General features: G+C 53.6%; 2 protein-coding genes and 1 pseudogene across 7 annotated transcripts; 2 read left to right on the plus strand and 1 right to left on the minus strand.

Moving 5' to 3' along the window:
- Window positions 1-395: 395 nt before the first annotated feature.
- LOC100960014 lies at window positions 396-1,151 on the minus strand (annotated as a pseudogene).
- Window positions 1,152-3,366: 2,215 nt separating this feature from the next.
- Window positions 3,367-7,268, plus strand: CHKB (choline kinase beta). Of its 5 annotated transcripts, none has more exons than XR_002771625.1 (11): window positions 3,372-3,877; window positions 4,081-4,189; window positions 4,433-4,621; window positions 4,717-4,850; window positions 5,134-5,229; window positions 5,413-5,471; window positions 5,558-5,639; window positions 5,768-5,876; window positions 6,048-6,126; window positions 6,743-6,824; window positions 6,977-7,265. XR_002771625.1 is itself a non-coding variant. In XM_023509273.1 (11 exons), exons 1-11 carry the CDS (start codon window positions 3,657-3,659, stop codon window positions 7,049-7,051), a joined length of 1,263 nt encoding a protein of 420 aa, XP_023365041.1. In that variant the 5' UTR covers window positions 3,379-3,656; the 3' UTR covers window positions 7,052-7,265. The 5 variants fall into 5 exon arrangements, 3 of the variants coding, with proteins under 3 accessions (XP_023365042.1, XP_023365041.1, XP_003783124.1); XM_023509273.1 differs by having other exon boundaries at window positions 3,379-3,877; window positions 6,020-6,126; XM_003783076.3 differs by having other exon boundaries at window positions 3,441-3,877; window positions 4,433-4,546; window positions 6,020-6,126; window positions 6,977-7,268.
- A 96-nt stretch (window positions 7,269-7,364) lies between these two features.
- On the plus strand, window positions 7,365-17,669 carry CPT1B (carnitine palmitoyltransferase 1B). Of its 2 annotated transcripts, none has more exons than XR_001160989.2 (18): window positions 7,365-8,317; window positions 8,673-8,812; window positions 9,086-9,263; window positions 9,485-9,586; window positions 9,778-9,915; window positions 9,998-10,075; window positions 11,697-11,804; window positions 11,874-11,958; window positions 13,157-13,352; window positions 13,635-13,820; window positions 14,661-14,766; window positions 14,847-14,963; window positions 15,376-15,540; window positions 15,621-15,755; window positions 15,859-16,011; window positions 16,417-16,544; window positions 17,125-17,217; window positions 17,344-17,669. XR_001160989.2 is itself a non-coding variant. In XM_012801194.2 (18 exons), exons 1-18 carry the CDS (start codon window positions 8,177-8,179, stop codon window positions 17,425-17,427), a joined length of 2,319 nt encoding a protein of 772 aa, XP_012656648.1. In that variant the 5' UTR covers window positions 7,365-8,176; the 3' UTR covers window positions 17,428-17,669. The 2 variants fall into 2 exon arrangements, 1 of the variants encoding a protein (XP_012656648.1); XM_012801194.2 differs by having other exon boundaries at window positions 16,431-16,544.
- The last annotated feature ends 375 nt before the right edge of the window (window positions 17,670-18,044 follow it).

An 18,044-nucleotide genomic window follows, 5' to 3' on the forward strand; every position in this document is an offset into this window, starting at 1 on the left:
AGAAGGGGAAAACCAGCCACATGACTGGAGCAGGCTGCTCAAGGGAGCAGGCCTGGGCCTCCCAATGCTCCTGGAATTCCCAGAACCAGCCGCTGAATCTCTAGAAAATGAGGACCTAGAGAATGAGGACAGAGGTGTACCAGGCAGGGAGGCCTCAGCCTGTCCTGCCCTGGGGGTGATGCTCCAACTTCCAAAGCAACACTTGGCCAGCCCTTGCCCAAGGCCTCTCCGTAAACATCCCTCACAGAGGAAAGGGCAGGGTGGGAAGATCTTCCCCTCTTCTTCTGTTCAGTTTTTTCTTTTAAATAAAATAATTACCCCACCCCCACCCTCCATCTCTGAAGTCCCTACCCTAAGCCCAAAAGAAACAGTTTAAGAGAGTAAAAAATGGTGATTCAGAACTTCCCACTGCGGTCTCGGAAGAAGCCCTCAGCAGCCTGGGCCTCCCGGAAGGTGACGGTGACAGAGTTGGCAGTGACCTCAGTCATAGTTACCTCACTTGGGGGGAGCGCAGGTGTCCAGGGAGGAGGCCCCTTGGCCAGGTCTGCCTCAGCCTCCTCCTCAGGGGGCCGCTCAGTGGGCTCCCACTCGCTAGCCGCCTGCAGGGCATCTGGGGCTAGTGACTCCTGCAGGAAGAGCTCCCGTCAATGGCTGTGACTCTCCAGGTTGGGCCCGCGGGGCGGGAACTTCTTGCGTGAGAACCGAAGATACTTGTGGGCCTGGCGCGGCTTGCGGAGCGGGAAGGGCAGGGTGGGCACCAAGGGGCCCTTGTCCACCAGCTCGGGTGCCCCTGCCTTGACCACCCCCTCGGGGCTCCCGCTGCCAAGTGGGCGGGTCAGAGAGAAGCACAGCTTCTCCTTGCCCCTGGCCTTGTGGGAGCTCTGCAGGTCCATGCTGTACAGCTGCTGCAGCAGAAGCCACTTGGGTTTCGGATCTCTCTTCCTATACCCCAATGCTCAGTCTCTCTCCTCTTTCTCCTCATAGGCCATAACGAGGCAGGGGTCCAGGATGTGCTCTTTTGGCTCCCACGTGCTGTACTTTGGGGGCCATCCTTTCCACTTCACCAGATATTCCACTTTACCCTTCTGCAAGCGCTTCTTCCGGATGCTCTCCACAGCGAACACCTGCTCGCCGATGGCTGACAGCTCCATGCAGGGAAGCGGGTGAGCGGGGCGGGGCCACCAATAACTGCCTTTTTAAATGCCAAAGGGACATTTACCTATTCTGGTAAAGACACCTCATCTGGAACAGCTGCTATGATTGTAAATATTACTTCACTAGGTCTGTGGTAGTCCACCATCATTTACTTGAATTCATCTGGAATGAGCAGAGACCCTATAAGTAAACTAGAGGGATGAAACAGTGATAGGCACTTTTAATTTATAGACAGTAGGACAATCCTTGCATTTCCACCTGGCATGCAGTATTGTTTTTGTCTTGGAGGGGTTTGAGTTGGGTGAGCACTTTCAAAGACTTCTACTTTGCTCTTCCTTATGCTCTTCCACATCTGGTTCTTATTCCACAGGTCAGGGATCAATGTAACAGTTGTGTCCACTGCTAGGTATAATCATCCTAAGTATGCATTAGGACCAGAGAAGTAACTACAGGACTTGGGTCAGGATTTTGTTTATCATCTCATTTCCACAAACTACTACTCTAACTGGAAGATCATGATACTGCAGGTGCCATGGTACAAGTGTCAGCTCAGATCCTGTGTCTTAACAGCTTTTAAAAGATCTGGATGATCCCTTTTCAAAGCAAATTAGTTACTTTGTCTAGGTCTCTTTAGGGAAAGACTGGAGCAATATTTTTTGTACATACTTATGGTGGTGGCATTGTAGGATTTTCTCTTTTTTTGCAGTTTTTATGCTTTTATTTAAACACAAAATGTGCACATGAGCTGAGTATTCTTTTTTTTTTTTTTTTTGCTGTGCAGCCTAGCATTGGGATTGGTGATGCTAATAGCTAGCTGGGCTGCTCTTTCCACAATAGCTTTGCAGCTCCTGGACGAAACAATGTGTGCAATCTCCACAGGGATAAGATTTGTTGCACAAAGGCAGCACTTCTAGCTAGCTCCCTGATGTTGTGGGTGAGGAACTTTCGGAAACCACTGGGCTGCATGTTTTGTTTTTTTGTTGCTCCCATAACCAATGTTTGGCATTAAGATCTGGTCCTTGAATCTTCTCCAAACCCAGTTGTCAATATCTCTGGGTTTCTGCCAGTTACACTTAATTTTGTTATCATCTGACTGATGCCCCATAAACTTCTTGGTCCTCTTTCCCATGATCTTGGGCTTCACAAGCAGTTTGAGGGTGGCCATGATGCTGAATAGGAGATGATGCCACCTCAGGCAGCCCTGAGCAAGAGAGCTGTAGGATTCTTCTTGAAAGCAACCAAGCCTCTCTACCAAAAGCCTGAGTCTCAGAAGGGGCTCTGTGTAAATACAGAATGAGGGATCATGATCTTCCACTTTAGGAACTGACATTAACCTGATGATTACCAATTAATTCTTGATTTATTTCTCGTTATCCAGACAAAACATTCTGGTCTGATGCCCTTCTCTTTATTCCCCCGCCCCAAACACAATAGTTCTACAGGCACTGTCACAGACTTCTGTAGGTCAAGTCTTCCTGGCTGCCAGGTCAGGCTGGAGCAGAAACAGATAAGCAGCAGATGTCCTCAGTGTGAAGTCAGTCTGAGTGCACTCTGGCCAGGAGACATTGATGTAGCCATGGGAGGTGTCTGCTTCAAGAACTAAGTTTTCACGTGCTCCTAGTTTTGAGTATGTAATAGGTTCTAGGTCTGGAGGCAAGGAGGGGTAGTAGAGTAGGGCATAAAGACATTAATCTGCTGCAGAGCAACAAAAACGTCGTCATTCAGAGGTGCGCTTCTACTGGCAGTCTCGGCGGTGATTACGGGTTTAGGGTGCCTGGAGTCATTGGAATTGTCCCAAGGGCGCCCCGCACACCCACCCTCTACGTCTCTCATACACGCTGTCTCCACGCGCTGGGTGGGGCCCGCTCGCTAGACCACCCCGGGAGCAGAGAAGGGAGGGAGAGAGCACTTTCTTCGGACCTGCGGCAATCGCTGCCCGCCCTGCTCCCACCCCTCCCCGACCACGTCAAAGGTCGGTCTTCTCTCAGAACCTGGGCCTTCACGCACCACTTGCCCTGGAGCGCTAGCTCACTCCACTACCGCTAGGTGCCAGCTAGCGCCGCGGAAGAAGGCCGCCCCGCCCACGTGACACGCCGTTCTGATGCCCGCCCGCCACTCACGACGCTTCTGACTGGTCCATCTATGTGCTTGGTTCCAGGCCACCGTCTAAATAGCGGCTAATCTCTCGAGCGGCCCCGCGCAGACGGAGCATCAGACCCCCTACACACACATACACAAAGAAGTAGGCCACTGGTTGTTGCCCCGAATAGGGGCTGGGCACGAAGGAGACCCACTGAATTCGGCCTTCGGAAAGAGGCCCGGAACAGGGTCACGGACAGAGCCGAACAACGCCGGGAAGAGCCGAATAGAGCCGGAGAGACCCGAGTATAACCGGAGAAGCGAAGACCGGCCGGAAGAGGAGCCGAGCGCGGCCGGAAGGAGCCGAGCCCGTCCGAAGGAGGCGGAGCGCGGCTGGGCGTTGGGCCCACCGAGCCCGCGCCATGGCGGAGGGGACTGATGTGGTCGGAGGTGGGGCTGTTGGTGGCCTCCTGGCAAAGGACCTCTTGCGGCAATCTAAGAGCCCAGACGCGGTCCCGAACCGGCGGCGCTTCTCGTCGCTGTCGCGTGACGCTGAGCGCCGAGCCTACCAGTGGTGCCGGGAGTACTTGGGCGGGGCCTGGCGCCGAGTGCACCCGGAGGAGCTGAGGGTTTACCCCGTGAGGTGGGAGGTCAGGGGTCAGCCTCTCTGGTGCGTGGGTCGAGGTCAGGGGTCGCGGTCATCCCCGGGGCCCTCCAGACGCTCCAAGTTTTCACAGACCCCAAGTGCCTGCGCCTGGGGCGGGGCAGGGGCGGGTCTGCGGCTGACCTAGCGGGGAGGGTACCCGGAGCCGACCCGGGCTGAGTACGCTTGCTGTGCGTCTGCAGCGGAGGCCTCAGTAACCTGCTCTTCCGCTGCTCGCTCCCGGACCACCTGCCTAGCGTTGGCGAGGAGCCCCGGGAGGTCCTGCTACGGCTGTATGGGGCCATTCTGCAGGTGAGAAGGGAGAGAAGCCCCAGCGGCCAGTGGCTTTAAGACCTGTCACTTAAGTAGTATTGTCCCCGTTGCGCATTTGAAGACACTGAAGCTCATGGTCTGAGTAACCCCGCAGCCTCTAGGCAACAGAACCAGAGTCCTAGCTATGGTGGGAGGAGAAAGCAGATCCTCTTCTGTGTGCTAGTGCCACCTTTGCCTTGGACCCCTCCTGATTGGTTCCCTTTGCTGGCAATCTTCCTTCAGGGCGTGGACTCCCTGGTCCTCGAAAGCGTGATGTTTGCCATCCTTGCAGAGCGGTCACTGGGGCCCCAGCTCTACGGAGTCTTTCCTGAGGGCCGGCTAGAACAGTACATCCCAGTACGAGCCAAGCCCTGCCCACTCCTCACCCCCAGTCCCCCTCCCCAGTGTCCACCTTCACATCCCTCACCCCAGGTAGGGAATTCTCCCCTAAACCCTGGCCTCCCCCACTCCCCCACTCCCCCTCCTGCCCCAGCCCCCTCACCACCCTGATAGGTTCCTGGGTGCAGAGCCGGCCATTGAAAACTCAAGAGCTTCGAGAGCCGATGTTGTCAGCAGCTATTGCCACGAAGATGGCCCAGTTCCATGGCATGGAGATGCCTTTCACCAAGGAGCCCCACTGGTTGTTTGGGACCATGGAGCGGTGAGTCAGGGGCCTCCTCAGGGCTCCTGCACATTTGAACTCTTGTTGTAGCAGTTACCACATTGGTCTGTAACTGGACATGTCTGTGGCTCTGTCTAGTTCTCTTCAGTTAAATATATTAGATATCCCAATAACTATCATGGGCTCTCATAGAGCAGACTTTGAAACACTTGCCAGAAGAGTCATACAGTGACAGAAAAATGGGTGACATAGTCTGGTCTCAGGGGTAGATATGTGAGGGGAAAGATAGCAGAGGGAGCATATCCTATTCTTTGGGCTTCAGGTACCTACAGCAGATACAGGACCTGCCCCCAACTGGTCCTCCCCAGATGAATCTACTGGAGGTATACAGCCTGAAGGAAGAGATGGGCAACCTCAGGTGAGGGCAGGCAGGATAACAGTGGGGAGGAAGGGTGATGGGGCAGAAGAGTGCAGGAGGTGGCACCAGGAACCTAGCAGTCTCACACCTGATATTTGTTAAGGGCTGGGTCAGGGCCTGGCCTGCGAGTGACACTCCTCTAGTCACTCGTACTCAGGATCACATTCCTCCAAACCTCTGCAGGAAGTTGCTGGATGCTACTCCATCACCAGTGGTCTTCTGCCACAATGACATCCAGGAAGGTAGGAGAAGGCAGCTGAGTCTCCCAACCCAAGGTGGAGGTGCCAGAGAGCCCAGGAGTGACCACAACCCTACCCCCTTCTCCCAGGGAACATCTTGCTGCTCTCAGAGCCAGAAAGTGCTGACAGCCTCATGCTGGTGGACTTTGAGTACAGTAGTTACAACTATAGGTGAGGGTGGGAGGATGGTTTCCCATAGATATATTCCTGTAGGGCCCTTGGAAAACAGACCAAGCCTTCATCTCTGTGTCCCAGCTGCACAGGGTAGTTAGGAACTAATGCCTAACTTGTTCCTATAGGGGCTTTGACATTGGAAACCATTTTTGTGAGTGGGTTTATGATTATACACATGAGGAATGGCCTTTCTACAAAGCAAGGCCCGAAGACTACCCCACACAAGGACAGCAGGTATGTAAGCCAGAGGCTAGGGAGGAGGACCTATCCTGTGAGGGAAGAAGAAGTGAAATATGGAAGGCATGGCCAAAAAAGAGTGTTAACTGGAAAATGCTCCATAGTTTTCCCAGTTCCTGACTCTTGTCCACTGATCTTAGCTTCATTTTATTCGCCATTACCTGGCAGAGGTAAAGAAAGGTGAGGCCCTTCTCTCCCGAGATGAGCAGAGAAGACTAGAAGAGGATTTGCTGGCAGAGGTCAATCGGTGAGGAAGGAGGGGCAAGGTGGAGGTATGGCAGGGCACAGAGGAAAAAGGGATTAAGGACAAGGTAATCATGGCCTGGCCGGGCATGGTGGGCTCATGCCTGTAATCCTAGCACTCTGGGAGGCAGAGGTGGGTGGATTGCCTGAGCTCAGAGGTTCAAGACCAGCCTGAGCCAGAGTGAGACCCGTCTCTACCAAAAAAAAAAGCCAGTCACTGTGACAAGCGCCTGTAGTCCCAGCTACTTGGGAGGCTAAGGGCAAGAGAATTGCTAAAGGAAGAAAAGAGAAAAAAAGAAAATTTTTTAAAAACCCCAAAACTTCAAACTAAGACAATTTGAAAGCCAGTTGAAAGCAAAATTTAAAAAAAAGAAAAAGAAAAGGTAATCAGACTTTGCAAGCTGCAGGTAAGGATCCAGCACAGAGGGGGACAGAGGTAAAGATGAGGTCTGGAGCTGACAGAGAGAAATAGTCTTGAGAGCAGGAAGGGAAAGGGTGATGTAGGGGTTAAGACAGTGGGAAGCAGTTACAGCTTTGGGAATTGACCAGCTTAAATGAGGGGAGCCAAACAGTGCCAAATGTATTTTTGAATGCCTCTACTTTTCCTGCCCCACCCCCAGATATGCTCTGGCATCCCATTTCTTCTGGGGTCTGTGGTCTATCCTCCAGGCATCCATGTCCACTATAGAATTTGGTTATATGGTAAGTAACTCAGGGATGAATGCTAGCTGGGACATGGGGAGCAGTGGGGCCACATGTCTTCCAGGAAATGTAGATAGTACCAGATGACTGTGGCTATTGGGTGCTGGTCTCAAGACTTTTCACCACTGTACAGTGTGGATTTCCTTCCCCAGGAGTATGCCCAGTCTCGGTTCCAGTTCTACTTCCAACAGAAGGGACAGCTGACCAGCTTCCACCCCTCATCCTGACTTTCCACCCTCCCAGTCCTTGGACTTCTCCCAGAGTCTCCAGGGCAGGACCTTGGAGGGAGCAGCAAAGAGCAGAAGGCCCTGGGCACCTGGGCTGATGCCCCCAGTGAGACTGGGTTGAGGTTGACCTCTCCCTGAGTTTGAGCAGGTCCCGTGGCAGGCAGAGAACCCCTGTACTGTGTATCTTAGCACAATAAACATGCTTCTTCCTTCACACCCTATCCTGGCCCTGCTCAGAAGCAGCAGAAAGTACCAAAGGAGGAGTGCACAAACAGTGACCAGTGCCATGTTGAGTGCTCTGGGCTTGAAGTGGTTGAGGGTACATGTTGCATGCCAGTTGGGGTCCCCTGTCTGTCCCCTCTTCTTGACTCCAGCTTATTAAGTAGTAAATTCTAGGAGGATTGCAGAGAGGTGAGGGCACCAAGAGGGCCTTGGAGTGGGGCTGCCAACTGGGAGCATCAGAAATTGGAACAGCTGACACACTGGTGACCTTTCCCCTACTTTCAGCTATTTTTAGCTCTAATGCCACCACCCTCACGTGAGATCCTTTGTGGCCGCCCCGAGGATCCCAATCCTTTGAGCAGCCTTCAGTGTGCAGAAACGTCGCCCCCGCCCCCACATCTTGTTTTCTCAACCCCAATTTGGGAGTGGGTGTCAGGTTCCGGGTGAGGGCGGGGCGGGGGGGTGGCCAGGGCCTGAAGGACATGGGGACACAGGCCAGAGTGGCCCGCACCACACACAGACAGGAGCGAACCCAGGCTGTGAGTAGGGGCAGCGAAGGGGTGGCCTGAGGTCGTGGCCCGCGAGCGGATGACAGCGCTGGGGTACCTCGCGGCTGGGCTGGGGATCACCCGAAGCCCGCCTCTGTCCAGGCGGATTCTGCTTCCGGGCGTCTCTTCCCCGCCCGCTCCCTCGCTGATGCCCCCGCCCTGAGGCTGCCCTTGGGGGTCCCGGGGCTGTCTAGGCCGGCCGGGCCTACAGCGCGAGGATTCGGACGCGTTTGGCGGCGGTTGGCTTAGCGGGTCGCGGGTCTGGGCCAGGCTGGGGGGTGGGGCCGGGGTGGCGGGGCCGGCTGAGCGCACCCCGCGCACCCTCCTGCCCCCCAGGTGCCGACCAACCCCCAGGATGGCGGAAGCGCACCAGGCGGTGGCCTTCCAGTTCACGGTGACCCCGGAGGGGGTCGACTTCCGGCTCAGTCGGGAGGCCCTGAAACACATCTACTTATCCGGGATCAACTCCTGGAAGAAACGTCTGGTTCGCATCAAGGTGCGCGCAGGTGGTTCTCCCCGTCTCTCTCTCCCAGCAGGTGCAGAACAGAGTTCTTAGAGCCAAGGCAGAGCCTAGGTGTCAGCTGTTACCCTACTGTTAGGGTCCCTCACCGCCGCCTCAGCTGGCAGCTCTGCACAGCACAAGTGCTAGCAGTGCAGACGCTAGAGGGTTCTCAGGGCGCGCTGGGCCACAGGGAGCTGCAGATGTGAAGGTGTGGGAAAGTAAGAGAGGCACAGCAGGAGAAGAAGGAGAAAGCCTTAAAGCAATGACAGGAACTCTTTCTCAGGACTTCCAAGGTGTCTGCTTATCTCACACCCTCCTCCTCCATAAGGGTGCTTTTTTCTGCCCACAGAATGGCATCCTTAGGGGTGTGTACCCGGGCAGCCCCACCAGCTGGCTGGTCGTCGTCATGACAACAGTGGGGTCCTCCTACTGCAGCTTGGACATCTCCTTGGGGCTGGTTGGTTGCATCCAGAGATGCCTCCCTCGGGGGTAAGAAGTGGCTGGAAGGGCACAGATGTCATGAGGGAGGGCTGGACCCAGCTCCCAAGGCCAAGGTTCCTGAGCTGGGCAGATACAGAAAAGTAGCCTTACTCACAAGGACATCCCTCTGGGACCCCCATGGTAGTCTCAGACCCTGTGTCCAGGGAGTTTCTTCCCTTTAGTGTCTCTCCTGAGAGTTCACAGACATCAACTATGGAGTCAGAATTTCCCCAAGGCTGGCCTCGAGACAACTCTCTGCAGCTCTCGACCCTTCTTCAATAGGTGTGGCCCTTACCAGACCCTCCAGACCCGAGCACTTCTCAGCATGGTCATCTTCTCCACGGGGGTTTGGGTGACAGGCATCTTCTTCTTCCGCCAAACCCTGAAGCTACTGCTTTCCTACCATGGGTGGATGTTTGAGATGCACGGCCAGACCAGCCACTTCACCAAGATCTGGGTTGTGAGCAGAAACCGTTGGAGGATTTGGGCATCTGCTTGAGATCCCAGGGGCCTTCTTTGGAGTTCTGAGCTGGGGTGGGGAGAGGTAGACAGGGCACTGGTGCCTGGCATGTGGGTTTGTCCAATAGGGGCCAAGACAGTTCTGAAGGTCTTGAGTGTTTGCTTGTTTGTTTCCATTGTTTCTACTGGCTTCTACCCCAGCACTCTGCTCTATACCTCCAGATCTGTGTCCGCCTTCTATGCAGCCAACGACCCATGCTCTACAGTTTTCAGACATCTCTGCCCAAGCTTCCTGTGCCCAGTGTGGCAGCTACAATTCGTCGGGTGAGAGCCTGGTTTGAGCATTGCAGTATACAGGGGAGGCTGGATTTTCTCCACACATAAGGGATTGTGCCATGCAAAGAGTGGGTTTGAGAGTAATGGGACTTTGTGGGGAGGGAAAGTTGAGAAGAAGATTAAGACAGAGGTAGCCATTGCTTTCTGATCTCCATGATGACAATAACTTGGTGGGACAGTACTTAGAATCTGTGCGGCCTTTGTTGGATGATGAGGAATACTATCGCATGGAGACACTGGCCAAAGAATTCCAGGACAAGACTGCCCCCCGGCTGCAGAAATACCTGATACTCAAGTCATGGTGGGCAACTAACTATGTAAGTTTGCCCTCCTTAGCTCATTGTCAACACCTTCGTCCTGGCTGCCCCTTCCCAGCTCTGATCTCCTACCCACCCATAGGTGAGTGACTGGTGGGAAGAGTACATCTACCTTCGAGGCAGAAGCCCTCTCATGGTGAACAGCAACTATTATGTCATGGTAAGAACCAGAGCCCCACAGGTCCCCTGTGTGTGTGTAGCTCTGCCCAGCTCTGGTGCAAAGGAGCTGCAGGACCGGTGGCAGTTTCTATGGGCCAGTGGGCATTGTGGAGCGAGGCCTGAAGCAGAGGGAAGAGGGGGGGAACTCGTGGAAGAGCAGTTCAGAAGCAGCTTAGAGGAAATGGGGGTCCTGAGAATGAGGAAAATTATAGAGATCCCACAGCCTCTCACCACCTCTCTGAATACAGGCTATGTCACCTCCTTCCTTGGTTCCCTTCCTGGCTTCTTGGCCACAGATTCTAGCTGTCCTGACACCATTACTATGGAACTTTCTATATATTTTTTTCTTTTAGAGACAGTCTCACTCTATCACCCTCAGTAGAGTGCCATGGCGTCACATCTCACGGTAACATCTAACTCCTGGGCTTAGGCGATTCTCTTGCCTTAGCTTCCCGAGTAGCTGGGACCACAGATGCCCGGCTATTTGTTTTTGTCATTGTAGTTTGGCTGGAGCCAGGTTCAAACCCGCCACCCATAGTATATGGGGCCAGCGTTCTACCCACTGAGCCGCAGGCACTGCCCACTAGGGAACTTTCTAAAACATACCTTTGTGGAGCCAGACCATAGGGTGAAAGCCAGCCTCTTCCCTGAGAATTCACGATGCCACTGACTGCCCCTTCCCCATGGAGCTGTCCCTCCTTCTTTCTCTGGGCCTCCAATCTTTTACTTGCACAACATGTCCCTTCTCACTAACCAGATATGCTGTCAGGAATGTTCCCACAAGCTGTTCTTCCAGAAACTTGTACACAACTTGCCCATACTGGAAGTTTTATTATTTATTTACTTATTTTTTAGACAGAATCTCAACTCTGTTGCTCTGTGTAGAGTGCCATGGCATTGTCATAGCTCACAGCAACCTCAAACTCTTGGGCTCAATCCATCCTCTTGCCTGAGTTTTTCTATTTTTAGTAGACAGGGTCTCATTCTTGTTTAGGCTGGTCTCAAACTCCTGAGCTCAAGCAATCCACCTGCCTTGGCTCCCAGAATGCTAGGATTACAGGAATTAGCCACTAAGCCCAGCCCAACCTAGAGGTTTTAAATGATATATTAGTGGTAGAACTCCTTTCTCAAAGCAAAATAAGTAAAATTTGAACAAATAGGATATAGAAGTTTCAAAGCCCGTAGTTCAGTGGTTAGGGTGCTGACCACATACACCAGGGCTGGTGGGTTCGAACATGGCCCAGGCCTGCTAAACAGCAATGACAACTACAGCAAAAAAGATAGTTGGGCATTGTGGTAGGCATCTGTAATCCCAGCTACTTGTGGGGCTGAAGCAAGAGAATTGCAAGACTCTGTCTCTAAAAAAAATAAAAGGAAGTTCCCTAGGAATGGTGTCTGAAAAAAAAAATAGGTTATAGAAAAGCAGCGCAGGCCAAAGTTGGAGCAGAGTATTAATGCGATCAATTGTGCACTTCTGGACGTTTGCCCTGACAGTGTATGCAGGATATACTGGAAAAGGAGATAAGACACCCAGGTTCCTGGATAAACTGGTCATCAGGCCAGAAATATCTAGGTGACCCCCACCACCACCACCACCACCAGAGGCTCTGCTTTTTCTGTAGGACCTGGTGCTGGTCAGGAACACAGATGTGCAGGCAGCCCGCCTGGGAAACATCGTCCATGCCATGATCATGTATCGCCGCAAACTGGACCGTGAAGAGATCAAACCAGTGAGTCGCATCAGGGTTGAGGGTGGGACGGGAGAGACTAGGTCTGAGCTATGCTGGGCCTTCCTGCAGGTTATGGCGCTAGGCATTGTGCCCATGTGCTCCTACCAGATGGAGAGGATGTTCAATACCACGCGGATCCCGGGCAAGGAGACAGGTACCCAGCCACAGCCAGGCACCCAAAACCAAGCCCCTCCCTCTCAGCCATGGCCCACAGTGGCTAGGCAGCCCACTGCCTGCTCTTCGCCAACCACCCCAGCTTGTCAGGGTGGTGAAACTATGAAAAGTAGTCCATCAGCCAGGCGTGGTGCCTCATAGCTATAATCCCAGCACTCTGGGAGGTTGAGGCAGGTAGATTGCCTGAGCTCACAGGTTCAAGACCAGCCTGAGCAAGTGGGAGACCCTGTCTCTAAAAAAATAGCCAGGCATTATGGTGAGCACCTATAGTTCCAGCTACTCGGGAGGCTAAGACAAGAGAATTACTTAAGCCCAAGAGTTTGAAGTTGCTGTGAGCTATGACACCATGCCACTCTACCAAGGGCAACAAAATGAGACTCTGTCTCAAAAAAAAAGAAAGAAAAAAGGCTGGGCACAGTGGCTCATGCCTATAATCCTAGCACTCTGGGAGGCCAAGCTGGGCAGATTGCCTGAGCTCACAAGTTGGAGACCAGCCTGAGCAGAGCGAGACCCCTGCCTCTAAAAATAACTGGGCATCCTGGTAGGTAGCTGTAATCCCAGCTTCTCGGGAGGCAGAGGTAAAAGAATCATTTGAGTCCAGGAGTCTGAGGTTGCTGTGAGCTGTGATGCCATGGCACTCTACCAGGCGCAACAAAATGAGACTCTTCCTCAATAAATAAATAGATAAAAATAAAAGTAATCCATCTGTGACAGATACTGATATCTGTTACCTATAAGCCTGATGTTGGTATAAGGACTTCAAGTGGCCCAGAACAGAGCCTGTCCCCTGGAGGGGCTCACTGTGCCAGGGGAAAGGTTGCCCTGTGAGTATAAGCAGCAGGAGGCGTCCTGTGTGCACCTGAGGAGGAGCATGGACCCCCTCTATGGAGCCTGCAGAGCAAGAAGGGAGGAGTTCACCCTGGGCAGCAGAGGCAGAGCCTGCCCTGTGTCCTTAGGTAGTTTGCATAACGTGGTGCTGTGGTCTCGTCTCATGTGAAATTACTTCTAGGATTCTAGCACAGGGCCTGGTTTTAGACGTGTGGATCTCATCCCCAGGGAAGGAACCTAGGGCTCAGCAAGCTTGGTAGGGGCCACCTAGGGTCCAGTATGAGAGCACAGTTTGGAGCACAGAGCACTCCCCACATCCCTGCTTCAGCTGGCGGTGATCTCTGTTGCAGATGTATTGCAGCACCTCTCCGACAGCAGGCACATAGCTGTCTATCACAAGGGGCGCTTCTTCAAGGTGTGGCTGTACGAGGGCTCCCGCCTGCTCAAGCCTAGGGACCTGGAGATGCAGTTCCAGAGGATCCTGGATGACCCTTCCCCGCCTCAGCCTGGGGAGGAGAAGCTGGCAGCACTCACCGCGGGGGGAAGGTATCAGCTTACAGGAAGGGCTGTCCTGATGAAGGTTCAGGGCCCATTTAGGAGGGAAACCTAGCCTTGCCTGCCACACTGCAACTGGAGGCTAGAGGTACAGTGGGAGGGGCATTTAGGACCTGCAGTAGTTGAGGGGCACCAGTGGTAATGGCAGAAGGACAGCAGTTACAGCACCTCCAACAAGTAGGAGTGCATGGAGGGACAGCTGGCACCCCACCTCCATCTCCAAGCCCAGTTGGGTCCTGGGATATGCTCTCACCCCAAGTCCTTATGCCGCAGGGTGGAGTGGGCACAGGCACGCCAGGCCTTCTTTAGCTCTGGCAAGAACAAGGCTGCTCTAGAGGCCATTGAACGTGCTGCTTTCTTTGTGGCTCTGGATGAGGAGTCCTATGGTTACAACCCTGAAGATGAGGCCAGCCTCAGCCTCTATGGCAAGGCCCTGCTACACGGCAACTGCTACAACAGGTATAGTACCCCCAGTTCCACAGGTTAGAGAGTAGGGGTTAAAGTTTGAGGTTGCAGTTAGAGCAAGGGTCCTCAAACTTTTTAAACAGGGGGCCAGTTCACTGTCCCACCGGCCTGTTAGAAGGCCGGGCTGCAGGCCCCAGGATGAGTCAGCGGCTAAGCAGGACAGACAGCGGCAGCAAAAACACCTGGCGGGCTGGATAAATGCCCTCGGGGGGCCACATGTGGCCTGCAGGCCGTAGTTTGAGGACACCTGAGTTAGAGGGTCAGGATTAGAGGATTAAGACTAGAAGTTAGGGTTATGATTAGTAGGGAGACAGAATTAGCAGTTAAGGTTAAGGTTGGAAGTTAGAGGGCTGCTCCTGTGGCTCAGTGGGTAGGGGGCGGGCCTCATATACCAAGGGTGGCAGGTTCAAACCCAGCCTCAGCCAAACTGCAACAAAAAAATAGCTGGGTTTTGTGGCGGGTACCTGTAGTCCCAGCTACTTAGGAGGCTGAGGCAAGAGGATCACCTAAACCTAGGACTTTGAGGTTGCTGTGAGCTGTGATGCCATGGCACTCTACCAAGGGCAATAAAGTGAGACTCTGTCTCTAAAAAAAAAGGTTGGAAGTTAGAGGTTAGACTACAGGCTGGAGGTTAAGGTTAGTGTTAGGGGTAGAGGTCACTTTTAGGGTTAGTGGTTACAGTTAGTGTTAGAGTTAAAGGTTAGAGGTAGACAGAGAGTTAAGGTTAGGATCAGGGTCAGCGTTAGACAGACTTAGTGAGTTAGGAGTAGGGTTCTAACTTAGGCTTGTGTGGACATTGCCAGCCTTGGATCATCATTGTGTCTACTCCTGCAGGTGGTTCGACAAGTCCTTTACTCTTGTTTCCTTCAAGAATGGGCAATTGGGCCTCAACACGGAACATGCATGGGCAGATGCCCCCATCATTGGGCACCTCTGGGAGGTAACACCCCTCAAGAGGGGACCTGCAGGACAGGCTTGGGGGGATAAGGCTGGCCTCTCAGTCTAGCCCTCCTCCTATAGTTTGTCCTAGGCACAGACAGCTTCCATCTGGGATATACGGAGACTGGGCACTGCCTAGGGAAATCAAACCCTGAGCTGGCACCTCCTCTGCGGCTGCAGTGGGACATCCCTAAGCAGGTAGGGCAGGGGCACCTGAGTCACTCTACTCTTTCTCCCCTCCTCATCCCCTCACCCTGTCCAGCCTTCGGGGGAAGGAAGAGAAACTTCTAAGGGTACTGAGTAGGGTCCACACTGGCCTCCAGAAGAACAGAGACCCTCAGGGCCATCTGTGGATAGAGAAAAATGTATGATACAAAGCTCACGTCTGTGAAGCACCTGTTAGTATCTCCTCCTTCCCCACAAAGCTCAGCCTGGCCCCTTGTGGCCAATTCCCTCCCACCCCCAGCTTGTCCTGCCTGTGTCCCCTTCTCCTGAAGATGTTGGGGCAAGTGTAGTCCTTTATCACCTGAACTTCATACTTCCTAGATGTGACCCAGAGTCCTGCTTGGAGAGCTCTACCCTAAGCTGACCCTTTCCATGTCTCCGGCAGTGCCAGGCAGTTGTCGAGACTTCTTATCAGGTGGCCAAGGCACTGGCAGACGATGTAGAGTTATACTGCTTCCAGTTCCTGCCCTTTGGCAAAGGCCTCATCAAGAAGTGTCGGACCAGCCCTGACGCTTTTGTGCAGATTGCCCTGCAGCTGGCTCACTTCCGGGTAGGAGCCTCCCTGGGCTGCTGAGTGGGCAGGGTGGCACCGGCACCCACCTGCCAGATTTACCCTTCTGTGTACCCTAGGATAGGGGTAAGTTCTGCCTGACATATGAGGCCTCAATGACCAGAATGTTCCGGGAGGGACGGACTGAAACTGTGCGTTCCTGTACTAGTGAATCCTCAGCCTTCGTACAGGCCATGATGGAGGGGTCCCATATGGTGAGTTCTGCCAGGTAGGGGGTTGCAGTCACATAGTGAGGTGCCCCCTCTACTACTTCAAGGTTCAGGGCTACTCTTTACCTCTCAACTTCTGTCCCCCTAGAAAGCAGACCTCCAAGATCTCTTCCGGAAGGCTGCTAAGAAGCATCAGAACATGTACCGCCTGGCCATGACAGGGGCAGGGATCGACAGGCACCTCTTCTGCCTATATGTAGTCTCTAAATACCTGGGGGTCAGTTCCCCTTTCCTGGCTGAGGTCAGTGTTGATGATGTGTCCTCTGTCACTCTGCTTCCTTAGGCCCAGGGGCTTACCTGTTTTCTGTCTGGAGAATCCCCTGAAATTGCCCTGAAGGGTTGGGCCAGCTTTCCTGCCTGAGGTCCTGGGACCAAACAGGAACAGTTCCTCCTCCTGGAGTAGGCATTCTTGGCTGGGGGGCACGGTGAGGGGACAAACAGACAAGTATCTGATCTGTCAGGTGATAATAGTGTCAAGCTAAAGGGGAGGGATGGGCAGGTCACACAGGCCTTGTGAGGCACGATGTGGGGGGCCCAGGGCAGCAATGAGGGAAAGCCCACACTCATGCTCACTCCTGCATTCTCAGCAAGGCAGTGCCTGGCCCCGTTGGACAGGTATGTACTGAGCTTATCTGACTGGCTACAGCCTCCCTGTTGCAGGTGCTTTCAGAACCGTGGTGCCTCTCCACCAGCCAGATCCCTCAATCCCAGATCCGTATGTTCGACCCTGACCAGTATCCCAATCACCTGGGCGCTGGAGGTGGCTTTGGGCCTGTGAGTGCCCCTGAAGAGCAGTGGGTGGGCAGCTCTGGGGCCCAAGAGTTCAGTGTTAAGCACAGGGCCTTGAGTTAAGACAAGAGGCAGGTGTCCCTTGCTTAGAGGAGTGCATAATTGGACTTGCGTGGAAGGAAGATGGTAGCTATGGACCTAGGCAGATAGGGACCTGGGACCCACCTATCCCAGCTTCCCTGCTAGAGCATGACTGTACACAGGGCTGGTTTCCAGGGAACTGGGTATCATGTTGGGTACTTCTGAAATAGGCTTACCCAAGTGTCCTGCTCTTTCCCGTTAGGACCTTCCTATGAGCTAGTTTGTCAGAGGCTAGAAACCCCCTTGGAGAGAGGGAGTGGTTTGAAGTATGTTCCTCCTGAAGGAAACTGGGAGGTCTAGAATCCTGGGTAGGGTCCAGAACTGCAGGGGTCAGCATCCTTTGGTTTCCACAGTTTCCTGGGGATAGTAGTCTAGGAAAATGCAGTATCTGCAGACCCTGCAAACCCTATGGGAGGAGCAAGTACAACATCAGTTTGGCTTTTAGATCTCCAGTGTGTGATTTCACCCTTCATGTTGCCCTTAGGTGGCAGATGATGGCTATGGGGTCTCCTACATGATCGCAGGAGAGAACATGATTTTCTTCCATGTCTCTAGCAAGTTCTCAAGCTCAGAGACAGTGAGTCTCTCCTCCTCCAGCTCAGGCCTGAGGAAGGGCTGCCACCTGGCTGGGGAGCAGTCCATGCTTGTGGGGACAGGGGTGGTGGCACACCTAAAGGTGCAACTGAACTCTTGGCTCCCACAGAATGCCCAGCGCTTTGGGAACCACATTCACCAAGCCCTGCTGGACATCGCTGATCTTTTCCAAGTTCCCAAGTCTGACAGCTGAGGGCTGGAGAAATGCCCAGCTGCCCTTTCGCCCCAAAGTTGTGGAGGAAAGGGCCTGTGGCCAGCTCCCAGGCATGAGAAGTAGCCATGCACAGATGCCCAGGCTCCCAGCTCTGGCAGAAAGTGCTCCTGTGAAGATGCTGCTCCCTGAAAACCCTGGAGGTGGGATTGAAGCAGGAGGGAATTTTGATTTTTTTTCTTGGTAGATAACTAATAAAAATAAGGCTATGTAATTATCTCTCAGCTCTTAGATACCTGTGTTTTGTTTGGGACTAGAAGGCTCTTCCTGTCCCATCTCAGACCAGAGAGGGGGAAAGAGAATGGCTGGGGCTGGTCAACTATTCATGTGCAACTTGTAACCTGCTTTGAAATGTGTGTCTCGGCTTGGCACCTGTGGCTCAAGCGGCTAAGGCGCCAGCCACATACACCTAAGGTGGTGGGTTCGAATCCCCAGCCCGGGCCCACCAAACAGCAATGATGGCTGTAACCAAAAAATGGCCAGGCGCTGTGGCAGGCGCCTGTAGTCCCAGCTACTTGGGAGGCTGAGGCAGGAGACTTGCTTGAGTCCAGGAGTTGGAGGTTGCTGTGAGCATGATGCCATGGCACTCTACCCAGGGG

This window comes from Otolemur garnettii, unplaced genomic scaffold (assembly GCF_000181295.1).
Source record: "Otolemur garnettii isolate 467f Iridium unplaced genomic scaffold, OtoGar3 scaffold00007, whole genome shotgun sequence".
NCBI lineage: Eukaryota > Metazoa > Chordata > Mammalia > Primates > Galagidae > Otolemur > Otolemur garnettii.

Bases quoted from the DNA above. Each gene is read 5' to 3' on its own strand.
- CHKB (XM_023509273.1), top strand. From the start codon at position 3,657: ATGGCGGAGGGGACTGATGTGGTCGGAGGTGGGGCTGTTGGTGGCCTC. The intron at 5,640-5,767 runs GTGAGGGTGGGA...TTGTTCCTATAG, and splicing joins TACAGTAGTTACAACTATAG to GGGCTTTGACATTGGAAACC. The intron at 6,127-6,742 runs GTGAGGAAGGAG...CCCCACCCCCAG, and splicing joins TTGCTGGCAGAGGTCAATCG to ATATGCTCTGGCATCCCATT.
- CPT1B (XM_012801194.2), top strand. From the start codon at position 8,177: ATGGCGGAAGCGCACCAGGCGGTGGCCTTCCAGTTCACGGTGACCCCG. The intron at 13,821-14,660 runs GTATAGTACCCC...CTACTCCTGCAG, and splicing joins CACGGCAACTGCTACAACAG to GTGGTTCGACAAGTCCTTTA. The intron at 16,545-17,124 runs GTGAGTGCCCCT...TGTTGCCCTTAG, and splicing joins CTGGAGGTGGCTTTGGGCCT to GTGGCAGATGATGGCTATGG.